This window comes from Rhinatrema bivittatum, chromosome 1 (genome assembly GCF_901001135.1).
Source record: "Rhinatrema bivittatum chromosome 1, aRhiBiv1.1, whole genome shotgun sequence".
In the NCBI taxonomy this organism is placed as follows: domain Eukaryota; kingdom Metazoa; phylum Chordata; class Amphibia; order Gymnophiona; family Rhinatrematidae; genus Rhinatrema; species Rhinatrema bivittatum.
The window spans coordinates 146614759-146627860 of NC_042615.1; the positions used below are offsets into that span (position 1 = coordinate 146614759).

Sequence of the window (13102 nt, forward strand, 5' to 3'; positions counted from 1 at the left end):
TATCAGCTCAGCTGAGTGACTGTTAAGAGATAATTTGTTGCGGTTATGCTCTAGAATTTCATGTGCCCATTCCTGTCGATGGTATGACTTCCCCTCGTACATAGGACATTAAGCAGTGGGCAGCGGGCGACACTCTTCTCTGGCTCCAACAGTTGCGGGCAGTTGGTCCATGTCCCTTAGAGGAGAAGGATCTCGGTAGGTATTCTATTTCTTTCTTGGTTCCTAAAAAGGACAGGTCTTATACAGCCACCCTCAATCTCAAGGGAGTCAACAACAATCTTAAGATCTGTCATTTCCAAATGTAAATCCTTCATTGTGTGCTGATGGCAGTGTGACACAGCAAGTTCTTCTCATCACTGGATCTGTCGTTAAGTTTATCTTCATATTTCTATCAGACTGGCTGATCAAAAGTATCTCCATTTTTGTGTACTGCATGCACACTTTCAGTTTAGGACACTCCTCTTTGGTTCGCAATAGGGCTGTGGACTTTCACCAAGATAATGGTAGTGGCAGCATGCTTGCAGTGAGAGGGAATGTTGGTTCATTCCTTTCTGGATGATTGGTTGATCAGAACAAAGACAGGAAGGGATTTTGTCAGAGTAATTGAAGTTTTATAAAATTTGGGCTGTGTTATCAATTTTATAAAGACCATGTTGACGCCTTCACAATCCCTGATGTTTCTTGGGGGTGTACTTCCACACAGAGTTAGGGTGTGCCTTTTTGACCTCAGAGAAGGTGAACCAGCTGATGTGGCAGACAGATTCAGTGGCTGGAACTTTCTTCAACTCCTCAGTGGCAGTTCTGGATCTTGTCCCTTGGGCCAGAACTCATATGAGACCTCTGCAGTCTGCTTTCCTATCAGGATGATTGCCACACTACCAAGATTACAATGTGCAACTTTTTTTTTTTTTTTTGCTGGAATTGGTGAAAGATAGTCTTCAGTGGTGGATGGTTCCTTATGACCTGTAACTGGGGGTCAATTTATTGACTCTTCCTTGGATTCTGGTCTTGATGAATGCAAGCCTCTCCAGTTAGGGGGCACATTGTCTGGATCAGGTGGTTCAGGGTCTTTGTCCTCAGAAGGCATTCTGGTCCACTAACAGACTGGAGACCAGGTCAATTCAGTTAGCTCTGTAATTTTCTTCCTCTGCTCAAGAGGAAATCGGTCAATGCAAATAGTGGTGGCACAGGTATATGAACAGGTAAGGAAGGATCAAGGGTTCAGGAGTTTTGGAGGAAAACAAACTGCTCTTTCCTTGGATGGAAGAGAATCTATAGCTCTTGGCAACTCATATTGCAGGCCAAGAAAATGTTCAGGCGGATTTTCTGAGCAGGAATCTTCTGGATCCAGATGAGTGGAAACTTAGCCAGGATGCTTTTCAGTGGGTGGTCCTCAGGTACAACTCATCTTGCATGGATTTTATGGCTGCTCACACGAATACAAAGGTTTCTGGGTTCTTCGGTCAGTGAAGGGAGATCAGCACTGAGGTTATAGATGCTCTGCTTCAGCCATGGCCAAAAAGAAGGGCTTCTTTATGTCTTCCCTTCTTGATACACTGATCGGTTGGGTTCTATGCAAGATTGAAGCAGAAAGCAATTGAATGGTTCTCATAGTGTTGGTCTGGCCTTGGAGACTGTGGTATACTCATCTGATGAGACTGCTGGTCGATCTTCTACTAGGTCTTCCAGCTGCCCAGGGGTTCTTGGTGCAGCAGTCAATCATGATGTAGAATTCTGCTCCATTTTATCTTACTGTTTGTCTCTTGAAAGATCGAGTTTAAGGAAGAAAGGCTATTCTCCTTCAGTTATTTCCACCTTCCTGAAGATAACATATGAAGTTGCCATACTGTGTCAGACCAAGGGTCCACCAAGTCCAGCATCCTGTTTCCATCAGTGGCCAATCCAGGTTACAAGTACCTGGCAATTTCCCAAACATTAAGTAGATCCTATGCTACTAATGACAGTAATAGCAGTGGCTATTACTCTGTGATTTTGATCTTTAGAATAGTTTCCACTATTTTTCCTGGCACTGAAGTTAGACTCACCGGTCCTATAGTTTCCCGGAGCACCCCGGAGCCCCTTTTAAATATTTGTGTTACATTGGCTACCCTCCAGTCTTAAGGTACAATGGATGATTTTAATGATAGGTTACAAATTTAAACTAATAGATCTGAAATTTCATTTTTTTTACTTCCTTCAGAACCCTGGGGTGCATATCATCCTGTCCAGATTTGCTACTCCTTAAGTTTACTGCATCTTCTAGGTTCACAGTGATTTGGTTCAGTTCTTCTGACTCATCACCCTTGAAAACCATCTGGAATCTCTGCAACATCCTCATTAGTAAACATAAGCAAAGAATTAATTTAGTCTTTATGCAATGGCCTTATGTTCCCTAAAGCCCTTTTAACCCCTCAGTCATCTAATAGTCCACCTGACTCCCTCACAGGTTTCCTGCTTCGGATATGAGTTTTTGCCTTTACGGCCAACTTCATTTCAAATTCTCTCTTAGCCTGTGTCTTATCAGTGCTTTACAATTAACTTCACAATGCTTATACTTTTTTCTATTTTTTTTTAGACGGATCCTTCTTCCAGTTTTTGAAGGATTTTTTTTTGTTAAATAGCCTCTTTCACCTCACTTTTTAACCATGCCGATAATTGTTTTGCCTTCCTTCCATCTTTCTTAATATGTGGCATGCAGCTGGACTACGCTTCTAAGATTGTATTTTTAAACAATGTCCATGCCTGTTGTTCATTGCAGCTGCACCTTTCATTTTTTTTCTATTTTCCTAATTTTATCTAAATTTTCAAAAGGGAAGCTTTGTGTTAGAACTGTAGATTTACATATTGTCTCCCTTCCAGTCATTAGTTCAAATTTGATCATGTTATGATCACTATTGCCAAGTGCTCCACCACAGTTACCTCTCTCACCAAATCCTGCATTCCACTAAGAAATGGATCTAAAATAGCTCCTATCAGTTCCTGAACCAGTTGCTCCATGAAGTAGTCATTTATTCCATATAGGAACATTACGTCTCTATCATGTCCTGATGTTACAATTACCCAGTCAATACTGGGGTAAGAAATCTCCCATTATTACTGCACTGCCAAATTGGTTAGTTTCCCTGATTTCTCTTAGTACTTCATCATCCGTCATCATTTTGACCAGATGGACGGTAGTATACTCCTATCACTATACTCTTACCCAGCCCACATGGGATTTCTATCCATATAGATTCTACTGAGCATTTAGTCTTTTTTTTATGATTTTTATCCTGTTGGACTCTATGCCCTCCCAGACAAAGTGCTACATCCCCACTAATTTGATCCTCCCTATCATTGCGATATAATTTGTAGCCTGATATAGCACTGTCCCATTGGCTATCCTCCTTCCACCAGGTCTCTGAAATACCAATTATGTCTATCTCATCATTCATTGCTCTACACTAACTCTCCCATCTTACTTCTTAGACTTCTGGCATTGGCATACAGACATTTTAAAGTGTGTTTTGTTTGTATTAACAATCTGCTTTTCAGTTGATAAGGATAATTTAGAATCCTTTAGCTCAGGTGATTCTTTACTTATAGTCCCCATAGACTACTTTAGCTTTTATTGGAACCACTCTGTCGGGATGCCCTAAGTCTCCTGTTTCATTAGTGTCCTTCAAAAATACCTTCCTCCAAACCATGCACTGCTGAGTGACTGTCTGCTTTCCCCCTTCTTCTAGTTTAAAAGCTGCTCTATCTGAAGGCACATAAGATTTCCATGTCTTTGACTTTCATTCAAGTTTGTCACATTTTGTAGAGACTGGGTGGTTTCTCCATGGTGTGCTATTTCTTGTGTTTTGTCCTCTCTTCAGGTGGGTCTGGAGAATTTAATCCTGAATTTTCTGAAGGTACAGGTTGCAGCTATTTCCTGTTACAGAGGTTAAGTTCAAGGTGTTGAGGTGGTGACATACTTGGATGCAACCCATTTCTTACAGGGAGTTAAAAGATTACAGCCTCCTTTCCATTATTTGGTTCCTTGGTGCAATTTGAATCTGGTGTTCCAGGCTTTGGTCTCTGCTCCTTTTAAACCTTTGATGTGGGCCTCTTTGAAGGATCTTTCTTTGATGACTGTGTTTTTGGTGGTGATTTACTTGGCTCGTATTTTCAAATTTCAAGCTCTGTCTTGCAGGGATCGTTTGTTGGTTATTGATTCTGCTTCGGTGTTCTTTCAACCTATTTCTTCCTTTTTGCTGAAGATAGTATCACTGTTTCGTCTGAATCAGTCCATCACGTTATTAGCCTTTTCTAGGGATGAGCGCTAGGGTGTTATCAAATCTTTGAGAATCCTAGATGTTCACAGAGATCTATATTAGATACTTGGAAGTCACTAATTCTTTCCACAAGTCTGGCAAGCTGTTTTTATTTGGTGGTCCACACAAAGGTGAGGCAGCCTCTAAGTTGATCTTAGCATGTTGGATCAGAAATGCAATTTCTTTGGCATATCTGCTTATTGGCTGGTGGACCCCCAGAGCTTATTTGCGCTCATTCTACAAGAGTGCAATGTTTGTCTTGGACAGAGACCATTGCTGTTATGCCAGAGGACCTTTTTAAGGTGGCTACTTGCATTCTCTCACTAAACAGTATCATCTGGATGTGTGTGCTAAAAGGGACCACAGCCTTTGAGTCTGGTGTTCTCAAGGCAGCCCTTAACTTCCTCTCTCCCTTGATAGAGGGGCTTGGGTACTTCCCATCTGTTTGAACTGGGCTGGACTGGTGTAGCAGGATTCATAAAAAGAAACAGGTAAGAACATTTCTCCTTTATATAAACTGATAATGTGCATTACATAATTGTATATTAGAAAGCGTTTTTTGTCTGAGGACATTCTGGTTTGTACTTTGTAACATTTGTTATCCTAAAATTAAAGAGTGTCATCTCTCTGTAACTACTTTCTTGTCCTTGAAATACTTTAATCTTATTAATCATAAGTGAGAGACTGTTTCTACAAATTACAAAGTTAGTGACAAAAACCTTTCCTCTTGCAAGCTTACAATGAAACAAATTCCAAATAATACAAAATTAATGTTGCTGTGCTATGACTTTCTTTAAATGGTGTGTAATAAACTAACAACAACTGTATGTGGCTGTTCTAGTTTGAGAGTAGGTGTAGATCCCAATTACTTTCATTTGATAGAGTTGCTTACCTGTAATAGGTGTTCTCCCCGGACAACAGGATGTTAGTCCTCACATATGGGTGACATCATCAGGATGGAGCCCAATCACGGAACACTGTTGTCAAAGTTTCTAGAACTTTGACTGGCACACTGAGCATGCCACCAACCATGCATCCAGCAAGGGTCCCCCCTTCAGTCTCGTTTGTAGCAAAAAGTACGAGCGAAAAATAAAATAAAATGTAAGCGAACCCAACTCTGTGGGGTGGTGGGCGAGTTTCGTGAGGACTAACATATTGCTGTCCTGGGAGAACACCTATTACAGGTAAGCAACTCTGCTTTCTCCCAGGACAAGCAGGATGGTAGTCCTCACATATGAGTTAATAGCAAGCTACAGAATGCCCGAGTAAAATGAACCAAAAGCACCCAACGATGTGCAACAGGCACAACAACAGGGCAGCCTGAGTTTCACAGTGGGTCGCAGGAAGAAGTTAGGTTATTAAGCTGGAAATAAATTACGCAAGACAGACTGGCCAAAGATGGAATCCTGCCTGCCAGCCTTGTCGAGACAATAATGAGCTGCAAAGGTGTGGAGAGAGCTCCATGTGGCAGCTCTGCCGTTGTCAGCAAGAGGTACAGAATGGAGGTGCACTACTGATGTTGCCATGGTTCTTACTGAATGTGCTTTCACGCGTCCCTGTAATGGAAGGCCTGCTTGTTGGTAGCAGAAGGTAATACAGTCCGTCAGCCAGGTGCACAGGGTCTGCTTGCCCACCGGAACTCCCAGTTTGGTTTTATCAAAGGAGGCAAATAGTTGGGTGGACTTCCTATGGGCTGCAGTGCGATCCAAATAAAAAGCGAGCGCACGTTTACAGTCCAAGGAATGCAGGGCTTGCTCACCTGGGTGTGAGTGGGGTTTCAGAAAAAATGCGGGTAGTATTATGGATTGATTTAAGTGGAAATCAGACACTACCGTTGGCAAAAATTTAGGGTGAGTGCAGAGTACCACACAATCATGGAGAAAGTTTGTGTAAGGTGGGTATGTTACCAGCGCCTGTAACTCACTGACTCTGCGAACTGATGTCAAAGCAAGTAGAAAGAGCACTTTCTAAGTGAGATGACGTAGTTTGCAGGAGTGCAGGGGCTTGAATGGAGGTCGCATGAACCATGTTAGCACAACATTGAGGTCCCATGCCGGAACCGGAGGACGCAGTGGAGGTTTCAGTTGTAGCAAGCTTCTCATAAAACGCCCTACAAGGGGTTCTGCCAAGATCGGGGCATCTCCTATGCCTTTGTGGTAAGCGGCTATGGTGCTGACATGCACTCGGATGGAGGAAATTTGTAGACCAGACTCTGAAAGGTACCAGATGTAGTCCAGGAACTTTGTTGTGGGGCAGGAAAAGGGGTCTATTTCCTTTGTTGTGCACCACAAGGAAAACCTTTACCATTTGGAATGATAAGATTTTGGAATGATAAGTGGAGGTTCAGATGATGCAATAGTCCGTTGTTTTGCGTTATCAGAGTTGGGTCTGTGCCCAGGCAAATGGGTTGCTGGACAGAGGTCGCAAAGAATGGGAAACCAAACCTGATGCGGCCAATAAGGGGCTATGAGGATCATTGAGCCCTGGTTGTGTCGTAACTTCATGAGAGTTTTGCTGATGAGTGGAAGTGGAGGCATAGAGAAGACCCTCTGTCCACGAGTGGGCGAAGGCATCCCTCGGTGGTGTCTTGTGGCTGCAATGTAGAGAGTAGAAGTTGTCCTCTTAGTGGTTGTGAATTGATGCAAAGAGGTCTATGTGCAGGTGGCTCCACTGGTGGAAAATTTTGTTCGCTACAGAGGGATCCAGGGACCATTCGTGGGTCTGAAAGTTCCGACTGAGACTGTCCACTATCACATTGTCCACACCTGCCAGGTAGGTTGCTCTTAGTAGCATGGAATGGTAGAGAGCCCAGGCCCAGATCTGCGCTGCCTCCTGGCATAGCAGGTAAGAGCCTGCGCCCCCTTGCTTGTTGAGGTACCTCATCGCTACCTGGTTGTCTGTTTGAATTAGGATCATCTTGTTGGAGAGGCAATCCTGGAAAGCAAATAGGGCGAATCGTATTGCTCTGAGCTCCAGAAAATGTATCTGGTGCTTTCATTCTGCTGCGGTCCAGGTTCCCTGGGTTTGCAGATTGTTGACATGGGCTCCCCAACAGAGGTTGGAGGCATCTGTTAGTGTAATCTGAGGCTCTGGAGATTGAAAGGATAGTCCTATCAGAAGATTGGACTCCTGTATCCACCAAGCTAATGAGATGAAGTGGCTAGTGATATGGACAATGTGGGATATAGTTTGAGATGATTGGGATCACTGGGACTTTAAAGTCCATTGTGTTACTCTCATGGCTAGACGAGCCATTGGGGTAACGTAGACCGTGGACGCCATGTGACCTAGTAAGGTTAGTAGATGGCGAGCTGTTGTGATTCGGCAAGACTGTACTGCTTTGGCCAAGGTTGATAATGTGCGCGCTCGGTCCCTTGGGAGAAATACTTTGGCTTGTATGGTGTTTAAATCCACTCCAATGAAGGAGAGGGTATGTGATGGAGTCAGATTTGACTTAGGATAGTTTATGAGAAACCCCCAAGGATTGTAGTAGCTGTAGGGTGAACACATGGGGTGCTGACGCTAGGCCGAATGGTATCACTCCGTATTGGAAATGCCGGTGACCAACTAAGAATCTGAGGTATTTTCAATGCAGAGGGGTTATTGCTATATGGGCCTCTTGAAGATCTAGAGAGCAAAGCCAATCTCTCCTTTGGAGGAGAGGGAGCATGGAGCCCAAGGTTACCATCCTGAACTTGTCCTTGCGTAGATATTTGTTCAGGGTATGAAGATCCAATATAGGACGAATACCGCCTGACTTTTTTGGAATTAGAAAATATCGGGAGTAGAATCCTTTCCCATGCTGCAGACGGGGAACCGGTTCCATGGTATTGGATTGGAGGGTTGAAAGTTCCTCCTCGAGAAGTGGAGAATGATCAGTTAAACTCCACAGCGGACGAGGTGGAGAGTCCGATGGTAGCATGAGGAAGTTTAGATGGTAATCTTGGGCAACCACAGAAAGGACCCATTGGTCCATTGTGATTGTGTGCCATATGTTTGCAAAGTGGCACAAGCGGCCTCCTACAGGAAATGTTGCTGGAGGCAGAGGTTAGAAGGGAGTCAAAACCCCGATGCAGGACCAGTCTGCAGAGCTGGTTGGGTTTTTGGAGGCCTGTGCTGACGAGGTTGACCTTTTTCATAGGGCCTGATTGGATGGTTCAGGATGGAGGGTAATACCTACGGGTTTTATAGGTTAGCCTCCTGGGATCCCTTCTGATCTGCCTTTTGGTAGTGGACGCAAAGACAAAGGGAACAGCAGATAGTTGGCGCAATGTCTCATGATGGTCTGAGTTGCGCAACTGTTTCTTGGATTTTCTCTCCAAATAAGTTGTCCCCTGTGCAGGGAAGGTCTGCCAACCTTTGGACTTTTTGACACAATTCTGAAGATTTTAGCCATGCCCATCTTCTGGCACTTATGCCTGCTGCTGACACTCTGGAGGCAGTCTCCAATATGTCATAGGCAGCTCGGACCTCATGTTTTCCATTATCAAGACCCTTCTGGAGGATGGAATTCAGGCTCTCTTGAAACTCCTCTGGCAGGGACTCTGAGAAATCTTGCACCTGCTTCCAAAGATTTCTGGAGTACTGTGTCATGTATAGCTAGTAGGCTGCTATACGTGCTATCAACAGACATCTGGAACACTCTGCATTCAAAGGCATCCAAAGATTTCTGTTCCTTGCCAGGAGGGACAGAAGAATGAGGGTGGGTTCTCCTTGCTTTCTTCTGAGCGGATTTAACCACTACAGTGGTAAGGGAGCTGGGTTTTCTGGAATCCTGGAGCTGATTGAACTAGGTAGGTAGCATCAGTTTTCCTGTTCACCGGTGGAACTGTACCTGGGTGCTCCCAGGTACGATGCAACAGGTCAAGCAGAACCTCGTGAACTGGAATTGCCATCACTTCCTTGGGAGCATCCACGAATTGCAAAACTTCCAGCATCCTGTGTCTGGCATCCTCTTCAGTTTGCAGCTTGAAAGAGAGTTTCAGACATTTCCTTTATAAATCTTGCCAACGAGAGGTCCTCTGTAGGGGAGTGTCATCTTTCCTCTGGAAGTGAAGACTCCGATGGGATGTCCTCAGAATCCTGGGAGTCAGAGGAATCATCTGTCCAGGGATTGTATAGATGGTCTCCACATCATCGTGGAGACCAATGGAGGAAGAAATCCTAATCCAGCCTGATCAGGAGGTGGGACCAAAATAGGTGGAAGCAGTACCGAGGCCGGTGGAGGCACCGATGGAAATGTTTTAGATGGGCATCGGGGTGGTAATATATCCGAAGGCCCTAGAATCAGGTCCGGCATCAACAGATCACGGTTTTTATCGTCCGATGATAGAGGAATCGGGGTCGATGCTGGAGGAACCGATGGTCTCTGAGGTATCGTCAGTCCGAAGGGCACGGGCACCGAAGGAAGTGCCCTGATAAGGGTGTCTAGCCTTTTCAGTAGAGGAGCGAGCATCGTAGGCACTGGGTTAGGCCTTGGGATAGGAGTCAGTGCCAGTGGCGACTGAAATCCTTGAAGCGCTTGGAGGACTGCCTCTTGGACATGAGGTCAGAGCTGCCTATGACATCTGGTCCAATACCTCCCGGAAGGCTGATGTTGGTAACACAGCTTCCGGGGTTGGAGGCTCCATGGGCATTGTCAGAGGGTCCACAGGAATATGTGGAGTCTCAGCTCCTGACATTGTTGCTGGTGGGGAACGCCTCGGTGTCCCAGGTTCAGAGGAGGATGGGGGTCCTCTCCCCGGGACGTCTGTGGTTCCATCGATATCGATGGTTTGTCATTGCCCATTTCAGAAGATGGGTCTCATCCAGTGGCAAATTCCCGAGGAAGACCGGCCCAGGGATTCGCCACCCAGGCCAGCCCAGGACACATCACGTGGTCTGCTGAGCGCGGCTCCGTCACGGAAGCGCACGGCAGACCACGTGACTGGAGCGACCGGCCCACCGGGGGATGCCCAATCCCCGATAGGCCAATCCGCCCCTGGTCTCATCGATGCCGATGCTTCTCTCGGTGCTCAGCCCGGTCCTTCTCCGGCACCGAGGACAATGATGTGGAGGCTTTTGAATGAGATGATGTAGGTGATGGCCATTCACCGGTGTCCCGATGCTGAGACGGAGATGGAGATGGAGTCGATGACGACGATGGCTTCTGGCTCGGTGCACATTTGGACGGCGTAGAGGGGGACGAGCGCTTAGTTTTGAAAAGGTGTTCCATTTTCTCTAAGCGGGCTCGGGGGCCTTTCGGTGTCATTTGGGTGCAACTGGTACACAGTTGGACATCGTGGGAAGGCCCCAAACACAAGACTGAGACGTCATGAGGGTCTGTAATGGACATAGTCCTCGGACACTCGGGGCACTTCCGAAAACCGGTTGCCATGTTTTTGAAAAAATAAACGCGGCGCGCAGTCGGTGGACGTCGGGGTACCGATAGGTGCTCCGTCGGGAACCGACCGCGAAGAACAAGGTAAAAAAAAAAACTTACCGGCATTAACGATGGTCGATGGGGGACCCCCTGATGGGGAAAAATTTTGAAATTTTTAAAGAAAATTTCCATGAGGAAAAATTGTGAGAAATTCTCACTGAGCTCCTGAGAACCACGAGGCAACTGCTGGGTGGAAAAAAAGAGACTGAAGGGGGACCCCTGCTGAATGCAGGGTTGGTGGCATGCTGGGCATGCTCAGTGTGCCAGTCGAAGTTCTAGAAACTTTGACAAAAGTGTTCCGTGATTGAGCTCCATCCTGATGATGTCACCTATATGTGAGGACTACCATCCTGCTTGTCCTGGGAGAAACAAGATATTTTCTCCATTTTCACTGACTGAATCAATGCCATTAACTACCATAGATTAACCCCCACTATTTTCCTTACTCCTAGGGTGACAGTGGAGGTCCTCTTGTCTGCGAGGAGCCTGGAGGCCAATGGACATTGTTTGGCCTAACATCATGGGGATCAGTCTGTTTTTCCAAGGTTTTGGGACCTGGCGTTTACAGCAATGTATCTCATTTTGTGGAATGGATTGAAAGACAAATCTATATCCATACCTTTCTGATGAACTAATGTTGCACGAGTGCTGTTATTCTGACAGATAAAAGGCTAAGGGTTTTGGCACCAGAACTGAGAAGATTGGTTTCATAAGCTTTTGGAGAAGTCTTTTGCTATGAAAAGTTACAGAAAAAAAAACAACATTTTGCTGATCTTTGTTACTTTTGTCTAAGACAGTGGTATTTTTGTAAATATCCGTTCTTTTCTTTTCACAATACTGTGCAAAAACTCCAGAAATTACATATACTTTCAGAAAGAATTTCTGGCAATATAGCATCTTTCGTATATTTTTGAAGAGACAATAAGAGGCTAGATCCCAGCTACATCGGTTTCTATAGCAAAGGTTCTACTAATGAAGGGGGGGGAGGGTGGGATGCAATTTTTCCTCATTCAGTGACTGCAGCCTTTAAGGTGGTCCAAGAAACCACTTTTTAAATGCTTTCCTCTAATCCAGGTGTTTATAAACCAAGTTTTACCCATGGCACTAATGCTAAACCCAAGAAGGAAGACGCTGTCCTTCAGCACTGCAGTACTGACCCATTCTCCGTACCAAGGGCCGGATAGGAACAGCTGCCTCCCTAACACACTTTTGCAGTTTTATATAGGTTAATAGCACAGAATTATTAAACTACCACAGCAAGATGTGCTTGAGTTAAGATGCACTTGGTCAGTATGAGTTTCATTGATAAATGTGCACAAAGGTAACTTTGCTAAGGCCCAGCTTTTCTACTACCTCTTTGTTGAACCATAGATCGCCAAACTTTTCATTATTGTTTAGTAAAACTGGGGTACAGCTTTTTTTTTTTTTTTTTTTTTTTTTTAACTTCTTCATTGTATCATCTTACACACATGGCAGTTTATAATTATTTTGAAAAGCTAAGTATATGACCTGTGTAACCCATGTAAATAGAGAAGAAATATATTTATACTTTTAAAGGCAAAGTACTGTTGTGCTATAGAGCTTTCCACAACCGTATCTGTCATTTTCATTTGCTGTTCATTCCTGTGTGAGCCTCATAATATACACTTTTTATGCCAAGACAACACATCAAGGTCTCATACTCTTAAGGCAATGGCAACTCTAAATGTATACAATCTGCTATAAAGGAATGTTGTTATAAGATGATAAATATTTTTCAGTCTATACAGCAATGGTAAATTAAGTTAATAGATACTGTAGGTGGCCATCAAAATTAATTTTGAATTTTCAAACCATTTAGCACAGCTGACAAAATCCATATGTGTTTATTTGCCCTATTAAGAAAGTGAAGGAATAGGAGTTTTATGAAAAAAAAAAAGTTACAGTAAGCAGTCTTTAGTTCTGAGGCTAGCATGAGAAACAGTTTTATTTTGCAAGTTATTTCCTGCAAAAGCTCAGCAGCATTTCCAGGCTCTCTGGGTCTCTGTCCATTAAGGCCCTGCTTAGGATACGAGGCTGATCACTTGCAGAGGGCCAGGATAATATCCCAGAAATACAGAGAATATAGATTTTTTTTCTTGATTTACGTTTATTTTAAAATTAATTTCCCTTGTTAAGATCCACTTTAAAAGTCAGTTTGTAACCCAGCCAGTATATGTGCTGCTACTAACAGCAGAAATCTCCAGCGTCATCGGCTATTAACCTTTCTCATTCAGTGATTCATGTTACAAGCAAAGTAAATCCCAAAGGTCGTTTTTATTTTTAAACCCTAACAAACAGGGTCCTACTCGATTCTGCTTGTTATGGCATGAAATTTACACTAGTGGCACAGGATAGTTGGGCTTAT

General features: G+C 44.3%; 1 protein-coding gene across 3 annotated transcripts in view; it reads left to right on the forward strand.

The window, feature by feature from the left end:
• CORIN (corin, serine peptidase) overlaps positions 1-13102 on the forward strand; it is a 513735-nt gene that overhangs the window by 411640 nt on the left and 88993 nt on the right. The window contains exon 22 of one of the 3 annotated variants that reach the window (XM_029588304.1): positions 11169-11688. The exons of the other annotated variants lie outside the window; for them this stretch is intronic. Within the exon in view, the coding sequence (XP_029444164.1) occupies positions 11169-11351 (183 nt within the window). The 3' untranslated portion in view covers positions 11352-11688. Of the gene's footprint in view, positions 1-11168; positions 11689-13102 lie in introns of those variants that run through there. 3 annotated transcript variants of the gene reach the window in all.